Source organism: Peromyscus eremicus, chromosome 2 (assembly GCF_949786415.1).
Source record: "Peromyscus eremicus chromosome 2, PerEre_H2_v1, whole genome shotgun sequence".
NCBI classification, from domain to species: Eukaryota; Metazoa; Chordata; class Mammalia; order Rodentia; family Cricetidae; genus Peromyscus; species Peromyscus eremicus.
The window spans coordinates 44850457-44866561 of NC_081417.1; the positions used below are offsets into that span (position 1 = coordinate 44850457).

At 39.9% G+C, this 16105-nt stretch overlaps 1 protein-coding gene across 2 annotated transcripts in view; it reads left to right on the plus strand.

Moving 5' to 3' along the window:
* Fbxl4 (F-box and leucine rich repeat protein 4) overlaps nt 1–16105 on the plus strand; it is a 79274-nt gene that overhangs the window by 61085 nt on the left and 2084 nt on the right. For both annotated transcript variants that reach the window (XM_059254060.1, XM_059254059.1), the window contains exons 7-8: nt 4233–4304; nt 10029–10341. In XM_059254060.1, the coding sequence (XP_059110043.1) occupies nt 4233–4304; nt 10029–10341 (385 nt within the window). The remainder of the gene's footprint in view (nt 1–4232; nt 4305–10028; nt 10342–16105) is intronic.

Below are 16105 nucleotides of genomic sequence, written 5' to 3' on the forward strand. Positions count from 1 at the left end.
TGCTGTTGAGTCTATGCCTTGAAGTTACAGTCTTTTCATGGAACATGACCACTAAACAGAGGGTGGAAAGATTGTAAGAGCCAGAAGTTGTGGAAGACTGCTGTGAAACAGTGTCTCCTCGTCAGGACAGAACCTTTGTATTCATGACCTCAGTCATTATGGTTCCTGCACAAAACCTGTACAGAGCAAGAAGACACTTAATCAGTGTAGACAGGGAAGGGACTCACAAAGTCTCACCCCTAACTGAGGTGCTATTGGCAACTGATAGCTGCTGGGAGAGGGTCAGTTTTTTTTGAGGATTTGGCCCTGATATGTGGCCCATGTTCCAGTGGGTGGCCCTGCACACGTGCACATCATATAGGCAGCTAATTTGATTTAGTAGATTAAAAAATGACCTAAAGTTGGGAGTGGAAGATGAAGTGGGGGAGGTCTGGGAGAAGTAGGGAAGGGGAGAAGGGGTAGGAATGATCGAGATATATTGTGTACATGTATGAAGTTTTCATAGAATAAAACCGTACTTTAAAAAAATTATAGTCTTTAAGGTAGATACCCAGTGATGGATATGCTTCCTCTAAGGACAGCCTAGACAAGTTAAAATGCTTTATCTTAAACTATTCCAAGAGAACATTACTGTTACAGCCTGAGGCTGGAGAGCAGATCTGAGTGATGTGGCTTTCCAGGCTACTCTGGGCTAGGCTGTTGATTGAGAATCTTAGAAAAAGGAAGGATTTGCCCCTGTGCAGATATACCAAGAAGGACCTTGCATCTTGATCATGTGTTATGGTCAGAACTGAGCTAAGCTTCTTGCTGGTTCTGCAGTGTCCCTGTGTCTCCTGCAGACTGGGACCTCATTAGAAGTCCTGGTCCTAGAAGGGAGTTATCAAGGTGCACTAAAAAATACCAAGTGGGGATTGGGAGTGAGGTTCCAAGCAGTAAATGAAAATAGTTCTTCAAAACAAGCTAAAGCTGTATGTAATGGTGCACAGTCCTAGCACTCAGGAGGCAGAGGCAGGCAGATCTCTCTTTGAGGCCAGCCCGGTCTGCATAGCAAGTTCCAGAAGAGCCAGTGCTGTGAAATGAGATCCTGTCTCAAACAAAACCTAGAAATTAACAGAATATAAGTAGACTAAACATGTATTTGTAAGAAGGAACTGATTTGAAGTCTAGGAGATAAATGATGCTTATTGGAATTTTAAAGTCAATAAAGGAGATGAATTCCAATTGGATGCAAAGAATAAATTGCTGAATTAGCACAGTTTGAGGTATCTGTTCATTTAGAGACACAGTGAACATTAGGCACTGCTATAAATTTATGTATTTTTAATCCTCAAAGGGAACCTTGTTCATTCATTTAATAAATGTTATACTCGCCCTGTATCAATCACTGTATTATGTACCTCATTATATATCAGTTATTCCAAAACAACCTACATTTATCATCTCACGCAGTTCTGTGACTGGGGAATCTGGAGTGTTCCTGCTGCTGGTAGTTTTGGCTCTAAGGAAACTCAAGGAAGAGAGATTGCAGCTGGGTTACCTGCTGGGGTTCTGTGCATCTCAAAGCTGACTGTGGCTTCTGGGTTCACTCCCTGGGAACTGGCAGAACTCTTCTTCAGACCTTGGCTCTCTCCTCTGTTTGGTGGAAGGGTTAGCCCTTTTGTTCTGTTTAAGGCTTAAACTGATTAGATGATATGTTAGAGAGGGCAGTCTGCTTTACTCAACCCACTGGTTTAAATGTTAATCTTGTCCAAAAGCCCCTCATAGAAACACACCCAGCGTCATATTGGATCAAATATCTGTGAACTCTGTGCAGTCATGTCCCATCACCAGTCCTATCTGCTGCACACTATTTGTTAAAAGGGAGACCCTCTGAAGAGAGGAGGTTTGCCCTGTACCTGAAAGGTAGGAGTCTGGATAACATGTGGACATATGTGTAAACTACTGCAAACACTAGTAGAGTACTGTAAACTATGGCCATATAGAATGTCTGGCAGTTTCTTCTGCAAAGCAGGAACCTGAAGGACCATTTTTGCCTTGCAAAGTTCAGTGTTCAGCTTCCTGTGGGTCCTACATGTCCAGTTGATACAACATTTTGTCAAGCAGTCCAGGCAAGAACAGTTTCTCTGGGAAGCAGTGGGTCTATGTTTCCATCTAACAGCGTATAGCCTAAAAACCTTTTTTTTTTTTTTTTTTTTTTTTTTTTAGTAGCGGAAGGTATATCCATCACGCACCATATTGAGCGACTTGTAGAAACCTCTGTGTAACTCGGCGGGAATCCTCCATGCTATAGTTCCAGCCCAAATGCGGTGAACCTGCCATAGCCAGGGGACACATCATTGTACCTAGGCCCACCATGAGTGGCATGAACTAGGAAGGTGCTCTTAGCTACATTTATAATCTCTTTTTAAGCTCTCAGGTTTTAGGTGGAAACTCTTGCCGCATGTTGGACACCATTTCTAACTGAAGTTTTCCCTGTGTCCTGCCTGGCCCACGGTCAGGACAAATCTCTCTCACCCGCCAGTTCCACAGCTGCTCAGATCCAATTAAACACACACAGGCTAATATTATTTTTAAACTATGGCCATGTTAGGCTTCTTGTTATCTAGCTCTTATATCTTAAATTAACCCATTTCTATAAATCTATACTTTGCCACTGACTCGTGGCTTACTGGTACCTTTACATTTTGCTTCTTCTGGCAGCGGCTAGCAGCATCTCCTCTGCTTTGTCTTTTCCCTTCCTCTCTCTAGTTAGAATGTCCCACCTAACCTTATTCTGCCTCACCGTTGGCCAAACAGCTTTATTTATCAACCAGTCAGACCAACACATTTTCACAGCATACAGAATGATATCACCCATCAATTTGTTAATATCTTAAATTTGTCACACACAAAAAAATTTAGTTTAAAAGTTTAGAAAGTTTGCCTTGCACATTTGAATAGTTTTCTTCTAATAAAAGAGAAACTAGAATGTCTTTTGCCTTTTTGTTGTTATTGTTTGTTTTTTATAATTTTTCATGGTAGAGGTGTTACAAAATGAGTTGGCACCTTAGATATATTTTTAGGACTGACTGGCAGTATGGCTGAGTGGGTAAGAGTACTTGGCGTGCACGTGTGAGGACTTAAGTTCAAACCTCTGTACCCATGTGAAAAGTACAGCATGAGTGCATGTGCCTGGAACCCGGCAATGGGGTAGAGAAAGGAGAGCCAGGCAGATGGAAGCTTCTGGGCAGCCACTCTAGCTGAAACGGTGAGCTGCCATTCAGTGACAGATCCTGTGTCAAAGGAATAAGGTAGAGAGCAGGGATAGAAGAAGAAAGCAGACATCCTTCTCTGGCCACAGAATGTACGTTTGTGGGCACAAGCACACACAACACACATACACACACACACACACACTCTCACTAAAATTGAAAATACATTTGACTTACGACTGTACAGCAGTCTAGCATACCTGTGGAGGTTTAATGGTCAGACATTTTCATTGCAGAGGATAGATGGGATTAAATGGCAGAAACATGACTAGAAAGTGCATGTTAGATATGTTTCCGTCAGCATCTGCTACTGACAGGTGCTCGATGGTTGTTGGTATCCTTGTCAGCAAAGAGAATCCTTTGACATTAACGTCACCAGCTCGGTCTTGATTTGGGGTGACTCTATTGGCAGTTCCATCAGACTGCAGCTGATCAGTGAATGTCAGAGCTGCAGCTGCTCTTCAGGAGTGTCACCAGGCCCCTGTGGGGCTGCTTCCTCTCCCTCTCCTCCTCCCTCCCTCTTTCCCTCCCTCCCTCCCTCCCTCCCTCCCTCCCTCCCTCCCTCCCTCCCTCCCTCCCTCCTTCCCCCTCTCCTTCTCTCCCTCTGTCACTCTCTTGCCTTTGCTCTGTTGCTTTCTCACTCTACCTCTAGCTCTCTCTCATTGTTCTTAAGCAGACTCCAAATGCTTACCTGAGAAATAAACTGATAGGCCATGGGGAATATAGATGTCTTTAGAGTATGTAAAACCATACTAAGTGATGACTTACATGGAGACTGCTAATGATTACCGCGAAACCAGGCCAGTCAATGGTGGGAGCACCTGGGGACTCATTAAATGGCATCTGTGGACTCTGTAACCTAGGTTTTCAGCTGTGTTTCAAGAAAAGCAGTGACAGCCTTTAATGTCTAATTGACCTCTTCTCTTTGTTTCCCGTTCATTCACTTTCTGCCTTTGCCTCTGATGTGGTCCCCAATGGCAGCAAACAGCACTGCTGAGCATTTTGAACTTCTGTGCAGAGCTTCAGCACCTCAGCTTGGGCAGCTGTGTGATGGTAAGTGCTTGAAAATTCTTAATACTCAATGGTTTGTTCTCTTTTTGTTCCCATGGGTGGGGTTTGCTTGACCCACCCCACCGTGTACATATCCACATACTGTGTACCCCACATTCAAACATTTTTCCCCCTTACATTGGAGGGTATGTCTTTGAAGCACTTTCTTTTACCACAAAAACAGGGGAGTTCAGTGTGTGGAAGGAGTGCTGTCTCAGGCTGTTGACCTGTCTGGATCCTTTTCAAAAAGTGTTGGGCAGGTATCACACCCAGACCTCAGTGGTTTAGTTAGATTTTCACAAAATTCAATTTGAATCCTGAGATTAAAATTCTTAGAAATATATTAGAAGATAAGTGTGTTGTTTCTGTGGGGTTTTTTTTTCTTCTTTACCAAGCACAATAAAAAGATTGAAGCCCTGTATTAGGATTCAGTTGTGTTTTGTTTGTTTGTTTGTTTAATTTTACTAGTCTGAAATTCAGATTCCTGATTCTTAGAGTAGAAAACTTCTAAAGGCCTTCAGCGTTTTTATGTCCTGGAAGAGGTAATGAGAAAACTTAAAATTTGTTAATCTAAACTGTATAGTTAACTGGCTTATAAGTTATTCTGAGACTTAAGGGACAGTTGAACTGTTGGGATCTGTGTGTGCACACTTACATATGCAAAGAGGTGAGTCTTCCTGTGGAGCAGCCCATGACTGTATGCTCCAGTACCTGTCCAAAGCAGATGGAATTCCCAGACTTGTCCAGCACTGCATACACTTGTTGCAGGCCCTAACTAAGCTGACAGTCAGAGAAATCTGGTATCCTGGGTCTGGATACTAATTGGACATCTTTGTAGTTTAGCAATTCCTTCAAAGATGTCCAAAAATTTGACAGTGTAGTCTAAACAAACCTTTTATAATGATGTATTTCACATATCATATTCTGTAACCTCAGTGCCTAGATCTTATTAAAGTGCAAGTATGGACCCAAACAGTCCTAGTTCCCGGAAACAGTCTTGGGAACCCACTGGATTTTCGTACTTCAAGTCAAATTCTTACTTTTGTAAGCCATTTCATAGACTTCTTTGGATCTCTGTAGTAGCTAATCCAGAGGAATCCAGTGGCCCTTGATGGCAGTTTCTGTGACAAGAGATCACCTTCTTTGCTCTCTACATATTGCTAGCCTGCCCCACTAATATTGGTAAGGGCTCTATTTCGGTTTATTCCAAATATTCTGTTCTGTTTGCTATTTTCACCCCTTTCTTAAATTGGAGCACCATTCTCTGGGAAAGCAAGCCTTTGGCCACAGCTTGAGTCAGATTTTTCTTTTTTGCGTGTGTATGTACATAAATATTTATAGTTAAAATTACATGTATTTTAATTCAGTGTTTCCCAGAATTGATCTGTGGAAAATTAGCCCCGAAGAATATTCAATTATAAAAGAGTTTACATGTAAGTGAGAGCAGAGCAGGGATTCCTAATCAAAATTAGAAAATGACACTGGTGTGTTTTCCTTTGGGGTATTACCACAGTGTTATTCCCTACAAAGAAACAGTTTGCCTTTTCTTAACCCTTGCTTCCCAACCTTCCTCAATACTGAACTCACTTGCCCATATTACATGTATTAAAATGTAGCACGCTGTAGGAAATGGAGCCCGTTGGTAAACAGGCTGTGTTTAAAATGAAGTATGTGGTTACCACTGAGATGCTGCTATACTGATCCATCTACTAACATGCCTAGATCCTCTTCTAGTTGCTAGCACTCTTTGGGAACTCTAGGTTTTCCTGTAATTTGTGAAGAGAGCAAAACTATTATTTTGAATAGACGATTGGCTCTTTAAAGTTTTGGGGTTTGTTTTATTTTTAGAGTACAAGTCTAGTTTGTTTATTTCTTTTCCATTAGTTAAATCCCCAGGGATCACAGTATCACATGAACTTGTGTCCAGCAGCTTTGTCAGGAAGGTTGTTTCCGTGTTTAGCAGGACTGTATCTCTGTTTCCACATTACTCTGGTTTTTCTTGGATGGCACCAGGCTTTTCTGCTGTTTTGGTCTGGTATGTCCAAGCACACTTCATTCCCAAGGAGAGCTCAGCTCTATTTCAAGCATAAACAGCATCAGCTCTAGGAATAGTTGTCTGCCTCCTTTCCCTTTGAAAATGCACTCATAGCCAGCACGACATAGAAGCCACATTCCCAGCATACCTCCAGAGGCTCTGGGACACCATCCATACACAGCCAACTTTTGATTATCTATTGTAATAAAAAAATAATGGCCATGGAGGTAATAAAGCCTCATAGTAATATGAAGCTTGCTTTAATAATTCATTTCAGTCTTTCATCTTTAAAATCTTTTGGCAAGTTTGCAAGCATACCGATTAAAATTGGGTAAAATCTATCAATGACTGCTTCTACAAGACTATTTATTTCTCTTACCTATAAATGGAGTGTAGGAAGTGAACAACCCAGGCTGATTTGCCAGCTTGACTCCTCATTCCTCTGAGAGATCTTGACTCTGCTCTTGAAGACTATATGTTCACACATTTGTCCTCAATGTCGGGACTGGAGCTCTGTCCATCTCATTGCCATGTCAAACTGTGAGGAAGGGACAAAGGCACAGTACTCTCCCGTAAGGACTCTTTCTAGAAGTTTCCTGCCTTTTGAGATTACTTCATACTATCCAGAACTCAGTCATATGGCATACTTTGTAGCAGGAGAAGCTAAGAAATGTGTTCTGAGTAGTCATGAGAGCAGGCAAAATTCAGAAGAAAAGTAAAAACTTCAGTGGATGCATTTCTGTCTCTGCTTTCTACCCAGTAGGTCCTAGGAAGAGTAACAAGTGTGTAGAAAGAGAACACATGTAATACCGCGAGTACTCTACATTCATCCGTAGCTTCTGCTGCTGTGCTGTCCAGGCTGGTAGCTGATGACTAGTTGGAAATACACTAGTTTCAATTTTTCTATGATGCAAATGTAAGATACATGCCAAATTTTGAAGGCTTAGTATCAAAAACTGTAAAACATTGCAATATCTTAATGTTGATAACATGTTGAAATGGTAGTGCTATGACATGTTGAAATTAATTTTGTTTCTTTTTGCTATTTAAAGAATGATTAAAAACAGTCTATGTATTCTTTGCATTATTTGGTATTTCTTGAAGTAATTTAAAATTGCCTGGAACCGGCTTGCATTTCCTTAGGTTTTCTGTTAATTGTTTGCCCCTAGTCAAGTTAGCTGTCTTCGTTCTGGTAGTTCCTTGGAGACATCAGTCATATTTTTTAAAATTAGATAATGAAAGCCAGGTATGGTGATCCATGCCTATAATCCCAGCACTTGAGAGACTGAGATAAGATGATGGGGAGTTCAAAGCCAGCCTGGGGTAGACAATGAGCCCCTCTATCTCAATAAATAACTAAATAAAAAAAGATGTGGCTAAACACTTCTCAATTATTTCTATAATTTAGAATAAGCTGTAATTATTAAGAAAATAATAGGTTGCTTTCAATTGAGCAAAAATGGGCAGTTAGATTAGTTTTTCAGCTTTCAATTTTGTTGTCCTTGTTTGGTTCATGATGCTGTGAGAAACTTAGAACTAGGACTGTTGGAGGAATTTCACGTTTGTGGTGTGCTGGCAGAGACTCATTCTGCATGTGAGTGAGTTTCCCAAAGGCAGAATCAGTACTGTCATAATCGTGGCTGTCAGAAAGATCGGTTGCTCCTTTTAGAGATACTGATTGGATGTACTAATTCCCAGCTGTGTGTTATGCAGGTGAACTCACTTGTAGAGGTGGTCCTGTTCCCCCAACCTGTTTGTTGTGGACTTTGCATGAGGCCACCGGATATACTTGCTTTGTTATCCCAGAACTTAGAAGTCACCTGCTGTGTCAAGCTTTAGTTCCTACTCAGAAATAGCCCCAGATCTAGTCAGTGTCTTCCTCATTGAGGACCCTGTAGTCTCACCTGAACATTCTCAGTCCACTCAGGTACCTTTCCTCCTCCATTCCCACCTACCACAGGCCATCCATCCTCCAAAGGCCAGAAAGGGATTTGCTTGAGTGTCACTTATAGCCATTCTGTTACTTGAAATACTCCTTTTCTTCCTCAGTGTGTGAAATAAAAATTGAGCTCCTTCATAGCTAAATCCCCAGGCCCTGCTTAACTCTGTTTCATAGCCTGTCATCTCTCCCACTGTTCTCAGCTCCACCAATCTTACTGCTGTTCCTTGAATGCACCTACCCATACCTGGAGACCCATCCCCACCCTCACACCCTCAACTGCTGACTCTGAGGGTTCCTATGTCACTCTGCTCTGTTATTTCACACTTGTTATCACTGAACTGTTTTCTCTCATTTATTTCTCTCTGTGTCTTCCTAAAACTGTAAGCAAAATGTCTTGGGGATGAGGGTAGTTACTCTTGTTCCTAGCATCTGGGGTGGTCTGTTAGATAGTGATTGCATATATATTTCTTTTAAATGAATAAAGAAATGAACAAAAAGAAAAAAGTCATTATAAATACTGTTTGTTTCCTTCTGACTTCTGGTAGTAACTTTGATACCTGATTGTAATGAAATCACATGACCTCTTAAAGAGAACCTCCTTAAAGAAACATTAGAGTATAGAAATCACAAGGGTAGGAATGTTTAACCCTTGGATGGTAGATGCTTATTCTTTATTATGAGTTAACTACTGGAGACTTCTAGTCCCTGACAGTGATTAGCATATTATAGTCTGAAGTTCTTTTCTATTGTATGTTCGGTCTATAAATCCTTACTTAACCCCAAACTGTTATCCTAATTAGTCCTTTCAGCGTTTCCACGCAGTTTAGAGACTACTAAAGTGTGCACTTTTGTCAGAGAGAGATGAAGTACCTATGTACGTTAATCATGTATAGAGTAGAAGAAACTGGGCCCTGTCAACAGAAAGCTGTGGCAATGTTAAAACTGTAGGCACAAAGAATACCAATATTCCTCGGATTGTTCATGAGAGACTGAGGACTGCTTTGGAATTTAATTCATTAATATTCTATCTAGTTCTGGTAAATGGATTTTTAAGTGATTATTTTTGCTTTGTGTATGTGAGTGTACATGTGTCTGTGAAGATGTGTATGCACATGCATGTGTAGATCAGAGGCCATTGTTAACCAGAGGTTAATGTGGGCATTTTACTCAATAGCACTCCACTTTATTTTTGAGACTCAGTCTCTCACTGAACCTAGAGCTCACCTATTTGGCTAAATTATCTGGCCGCCTGATATTATCTGGTATACCCTGTTTCTTCTTTCTCCAGTGTTGTGATTATAGGTGTATACTACCGCACCTAGGTTTTGCATGGGTGCTAGAGATCACAGTAAAGTCCTCATGTTCACATGACAAGCACTTTATCAAATGAGCCATCTGCCCAGCTCATTACTCATGCTTTTCAATGCACTGGGAGATGTGGGATGAGTAAACAAATGGGGATTAACAAGGACATGGGTGTGTTTACTTGAAAACAACAATAAGAGATGATTAAGAATGTTCTAAACAGCTGGGCAGTGGTGGCACATGCCTCTAATCTCAGGACTTTTGAGGCAGAGGCAGGCAAATCTCTGTGAGTTCAAGGTCAGCCTGATCTACAGAGTAAGTTCCAGGACAATCAAGGCTACACAAAGAAACTCTGTCTCGAAAAACCAGAAGAAAAGAAAAATGTTGTGAGCTGTTTGTATTCCTGCATATGATGTGTAAAAGATTGGAATTGTGTGACTTCCAGATTGAAGATTATGATGTGATAGCCAGCATGATAGGAGCCAAGTGTAAAAACCTCCGGACCCTGGATCTGTGGAGATGCAAGAATATTACAGAGAATGGGATAGCAGAGTTGGCTTCTGGGTGTGTGCTTCTTGAGGAACTGGACCTCGGCTGGTGCCCCACCCTTCAGAGCAGCACTGGGTGCTTCGCCAGACTGGCACGCCAGCTCCCAAACTTGCAGAAACTCTTTCTTACAGCTAACAGATCTGTGTGTGACACAGACATAGAAGAACTGGCATCTAATTGTACCAGACTACAGCAACTGGACATATTAGGTAAGGGTACATAGAATATATAAATATTTTTAAGTTTGCATACAAGATGATGGGTTTTGTTCTGGAATTTTCATACCTATACACTAATTTACTTTATTCTTACTCATTTCCCTCTCCCCAAAACCCTTCACTACACCATAGTCCCCTTCCTGGTCCTTACCTTCCCCCAGGGAGTACCTGCTTTTGCCTTCATAGCAAATGTATTCCACTACTCTTGTTTTCCTTCCTGTCTCTCTTAAAATCTCTTATTCTCCTCTCGCAGTCTCCTTTCTACTGTCATAAGAATTCCTACTTAAACATAGACAAGTATGTATGAATGTAAATCTAGTGTACACATATGAGAGAGAACCTGGGGTACTTATCTATTATTTTGCTTAACATAATTATCTTCAAAGGCTTCTATTTCATGCAAATGTCATGATTTCATTTTTCTTCATATTACGTATATTTACCATTATTTCTTCATTCCTTTGTCCACTGATGGACATCTAGGCTGGTTGGAGTCACTGCTGTGAACAGTGCAGCAATAAACATAGCTATGAAGGTATTTCTCTGTGGAATGTTGACTTGAGTCCTTCAGGTATATACATAGGAGTAGTGTAGTTGGATCATATGTTAGTTCTGTTTTTAGCTTTTTGCGGAACCTCAGCACTGACTTCCAGAGTGGCTGTACCAGTTACATTCTCACCCACAGACTATAAGGACTACTCTTTCCTCACATCTTCATTAAAAGTTACTATCATGTGTTGTCATTTGTTTGCTTGATGTTAGCCATTCTTTAGGAGTTGAGGATGGGGGTGGATAGACTCTCAAAGAAGTTCCCTCTGCGTTTCCACGATGGTTAAAGATGTTGAACACTTTTTCAGGTATGTAGTAGATAATTGTATTTCTTCTTTTGAGACTGGCTGCTCATTTCATTAGCACACTGACTGATTAGATGGCTTCCTCTTTTGGTGTTCTTTGGGTATTTCTTTATATAGGTTCCAATCTCCTTTCCAGTGTACAATGGACAAGGATTTTGTTCCCATTCTCTAAGCCATCTCTTAGTGATTATTTCCTCTGTTGTGCTGAAGTTTTTAAATTTCATGTAATCCTGTCAATCTTGGAATAATTTTCTGTGTTTGAAATCTTTTTCAGAAAGTCCTTGCCTATCCTTGTATATTGGAGTGTTTTCTCTGTATTTTCCCCTAGCACTTTCAGAGGTCTTTCATTAAGGTCTTTGAGCCATTCTGAATTGATTTTTGCAGAGGATAAGAGATAGGGATCTAGTTTCATTCTTCTAGAAGTGTGGAGCTAGATTTCCTAGAACTATTTATTGAAGAGTGTTCTTTCTAATGTATGCTTTTGACATTTGTGGCTAAAAATATGTGGACTTATTTAATAAGTATTTTACCACATTGGTCATTGTCCTCGATTGCTTTCTATTGCTGTGATAAACACTACAACCAGAAGCAACTTGGGAGGAAAGGATGTATTTCATCTTACAGCTCTTAGTTCACAGTCCATTGCTGAGGGAAGTCAAGATAGGAATTCAAGCAGGAACATGGAGGCCCACACTGGAGCAGAGACTATTGAGTCACGATGCTTACTTGCCCTTTCCTTGTGGTTTTCTTATAAAACCCAAGACCACCTTCCCAGAAAGTGGCACTGCCCACAGTGGGCTGGGCCCTTCCACATCAGTTATCTTTTAATACAGAAAGTGCCCCCAGAGACTTTCCTACCAGTCAGTCAGATGGAGGCAGTCCCTTGGTTGACATTTCTGCCTTCCAGATATGTCTAGGTTTGTGTCACATTGCCAAGACCCAACAACAACAGTCTGGGTATCTGTTTTTGTAGTAGTGCCAGGCCAGTTGGTTACTGTGGTTCTGTAGTATACAGTTTACCATTAGGTATTATGATACCCAAAACATTGTTCTTCTCCTTGGGATTGTTTTTTGGTCTTTTTTTGTAGAGACCCACAGAGGTTTCCTCGTGAGTACTTACTCGGGGTCTGAGAATCTGAGCTTGCTTTACCCAGCAGGACGTGGTTACCATGTGTTTGGAAGGATCTACACTTGGCTGTGTGGTGTGCTTTGATCTAGCAAGGAGGAGGTCTTTGTTGTAAAAAGTCCTTTTGAAAAGGCAGAAGGGGCTGTTGCATTTTGATCCAGTTCCTCCCGAAGCTATCCTGTGTTTTTATCTTTCTCCTCTTCTCTATCTTCCTATCTAAAAGTTTCTTATCCCTCTCTCATCCTCATAGGAACTCTTTTCAAAGGTAGGACCTGGCCTCCCACATTTTTTAAATTCTATATGAACTTCAAGATACTTTTTTCTATTTCTTTCAAGAATGTGATTGGGATTTGGATGGGAATTGCATTGCATTGTATAGCCATTTTTGCAATATTGAAGGCTTATGATTTCCTTATATGACTATGTAACTTGCTACTTTCTGGAATGTGTTTGTCAGACATATCTAAGAGAATTTTTGTGGAATCATTGGGTCTTTTAAGTCTAGGACACTGTCTTCTATAAATAAGGGTACTTTGATGTCTTTCCTATTTGTATTCCTTTGGTTTCTTATCTTAGCTCTACTGAGACTTCAAATGTTGTATTGAATAAGAGTAGTGAGAGTGAATACCATTACCTCATTTATGTTGTTGAGTTTTTCCTCATTTACTGTATTTTGGCCTTAGGTTTATTATATATAGCCTTTATTATATTGACATGTTTCTCTGTTTCTATTTTCTTTAAGACTCTGATCATGAAGGGATGTTGAACTTTCTCAAAGATTTATTTTATGTCTATTGTGGTGATCATGTTATTTCTTTCCTTTGGTCATTTGTCTTTTATATTTGTTGATTGTTATATTTTGGACTATCCTTGAATCCCTGAGATAAAACCAACTAAGTATGGTATATGATCTTTTACTTATACCTTTAAATGTAATTTGAAAGTATACATATAAATGTATATGTAAGGAGGGTTTGTTTTGGAGTTGCACACCCTTGCATGTGGAGACCAGAGGCCATTGTTGAATAATTTCCTCAATCACTTCTCCATCTTAACCTTTTGAGATAGGATATCTAAACCCAGATCACTGATTTGGCTAAACTGGCTGGCCAGTGAGCTCTAGGGATCTGCCTATCTGCACCCCAAGCTCAACTACTATCACTATCAGTAACCACAATCCACTTCCTTCCCTGGTGTTGGAGTGACAGATGGGTACTGTTGTGCCTGCTTTGTGTGGTTATGAGAGGTCCAAATGTAGATCTTCATGCTTGTGTGGAAATCTCTTTACCAACTGAGCCATCTCATTGGCCCCATGATTTGGAGGTATCTTATTGGCAATTGTTGCATCTGTGTTCATCAGGAAAAAAATGGTTCTGTAGTGTTTTTGTTGTTGTGGGATTATCCAATTTTAATAGCAGGGTAATAGTGGCTCTATATAGTGAATCTGGTAGCTTTCCTTTCTTTCCCATGTTGTAGAATGATTGGAGGAGTGTTCATCTTTAGCTCTTCCCTCAGGGTTTGGTAGAATTTGGTGTGAATCCATCTGTCTTTGGCCTGCCTTTCTGAAAAGACTTTTTTCTTATTAATGTTTCAGTCTTCTTGTTATGGATTTAAGTTGCTTATGTGTTCTTGATTTAATTTTGGTACATCATGCATGTCTAGGAACTTGTCAGTTTCTTCTGGAGCTTCCTTTTCTTATACATTTTCTAAGCATTCTCTGGTGTTCCTGGTTTTCACTGGAATCTATTCTAACCTCTCTTTGACTCTATGTACTGTTATTTTAGTTTCCATTAATTTCTATCTTGATCTCTACTATTTATTGCTACCTTGTGCTTTTAAGTGTAGCATATTCTTGTTCTTCTAAGGCATTGAAGTATATAGGTCATTTTTTTAATGTTAAAAAAGGGGGATATTTAAACTTTCCTCTTAGAATTGCCTGAGCTGTTTTCCAGGGTTCTGGAATGTTGTGCTTTAATTCTTGTTTGGTTATAGGAATTAAAAAAATATATTCCTTGAGTTCTTTGGTGACTCTGGTCATCACTCACAATCCCCAAGAATTTCTCTACTTTCTCTTGCTTTTGACTTCAGTTTTATTCCACTGTGATGAGGTGGGAAATTATTTTCAAGTCATGGGTATTAATTAACACTTGCTTTGTGGCCTAGAATGTGTCTTCCTCTAGATGGTTCCATGGACTAATGAGAAGACTGTGTATTCCATTGTTTCTGGTTGGAAGAGTCTGTAGACATTTGCTAAATCTAATTGATCTGCTAGATAGTTTAACTCTAAAATTTCTTTGTTGATTTTTAATTTGGCCTAACTAAAGATGAGAGAGGGATATTGAAGTCATACAATATTATTATATGGGTACCTACCATATTTTTTATGCCCATTAGTGCTTATTTTATGAAATCATGAATTCTAACATTTGGTGCAAATATTTTTGCATATATATTTTATTGATATGATATATTTTTGTAGTTATTAATATGCAGTGGCCTTTATCTACTCTGGCTAGTTTTGGTTTAAATTCTACTTTATTAGATATCAGAAGTTATACCAGCTTGATCTTGGCTTTTTTTGCTTGATGGATTGACTTCTGTCCTTTGACTCTCAGTCTGTGGGTGTCTTTACCAGTGAGGTGTGTTTCTTGAACACAACAGATAGTTAGATCTAGTGTTTTAGTCTAGTCAGCCAGTAGTCTGTGTCTCTTCATTGGTGACATAAGACTAGTTACCTTTAAGGTTATTAGCAGAAGGTGTTTACTAATTCCTGTCATTTGATTGGTTGTCTTCTGGTTTATTGGGTTATTGTCTGTTTCTTTCTCCTCTATTAGTATTACGGGATTTTTATTGTTATTGGACTTGATGAATTCCTTCCATAAATTTGTTATAAAGCCCGCCTCTTTGACCTAAAACTTAATTGTTGACCTTTTGCAAGGAAGCCAAATCAACTTACAGTAAACATTTGTCCTGATAAGACTGCTTGGTAGAAAGTGTAAGGTGGATGGATACTTTAGCCTAGAGACAGAGACAGACATAGAGAGAGAATGTTATGGTGAATAGAGCAACATAATCTTATAGTTGAACTTTCCAAAAGCTTTACATGCTCTAAATAATTAGCAAGTTTGGGTCCAGTCAGAAGTGTAAGATTTACATGAGTTATATTCTCCATTTTTACTAAAGACAGAAAATGAATCCATTTGTAAAATGAATTCAGGTTAGATTTTTAAAGTTTTTAATGTTAAATTCTCGATTTTAAAAAGGGTCCGGAACCTCTGCCCCTGGCAATTCTAGTTTTTAGGAATTGTTCTACCACAAGATAGATCTGTTGATAATTCTTCAGAATCCTGGAATTCCATGTGTCTTCACTGCATTCATTGACAGGGAACCCGTGCCAGCAGTGCCAGCAGTTCCACCATTACTGGCCACACATCATCACAGATTATATGTTTATGATCCATTCATAGATGATGCTTATATTGTTGCATATGACTGATTCTAAGTATTAAGCAGGGAGTCATACATAATTTGCACACTTTGGACAAAATGCTTCATTTGTGTTGTTATATGTTATCTGATCTAAACAGCTACAGGAGTTGTGTCATTGTCTTCCATAGCTGAAGCCCAGCATTTAACTAAGACATAGAACAAAGGCTCGGGCTGGGATGTTGGTTCTGTACTCAGTACTCTGTGCTTCAGTGCAGGAGGCTCATGCCCACTCATTTTCTTGTTCCCTTTCCTTCTGACCTAGCTTCCTGGGACTGTCTGTCTGTCT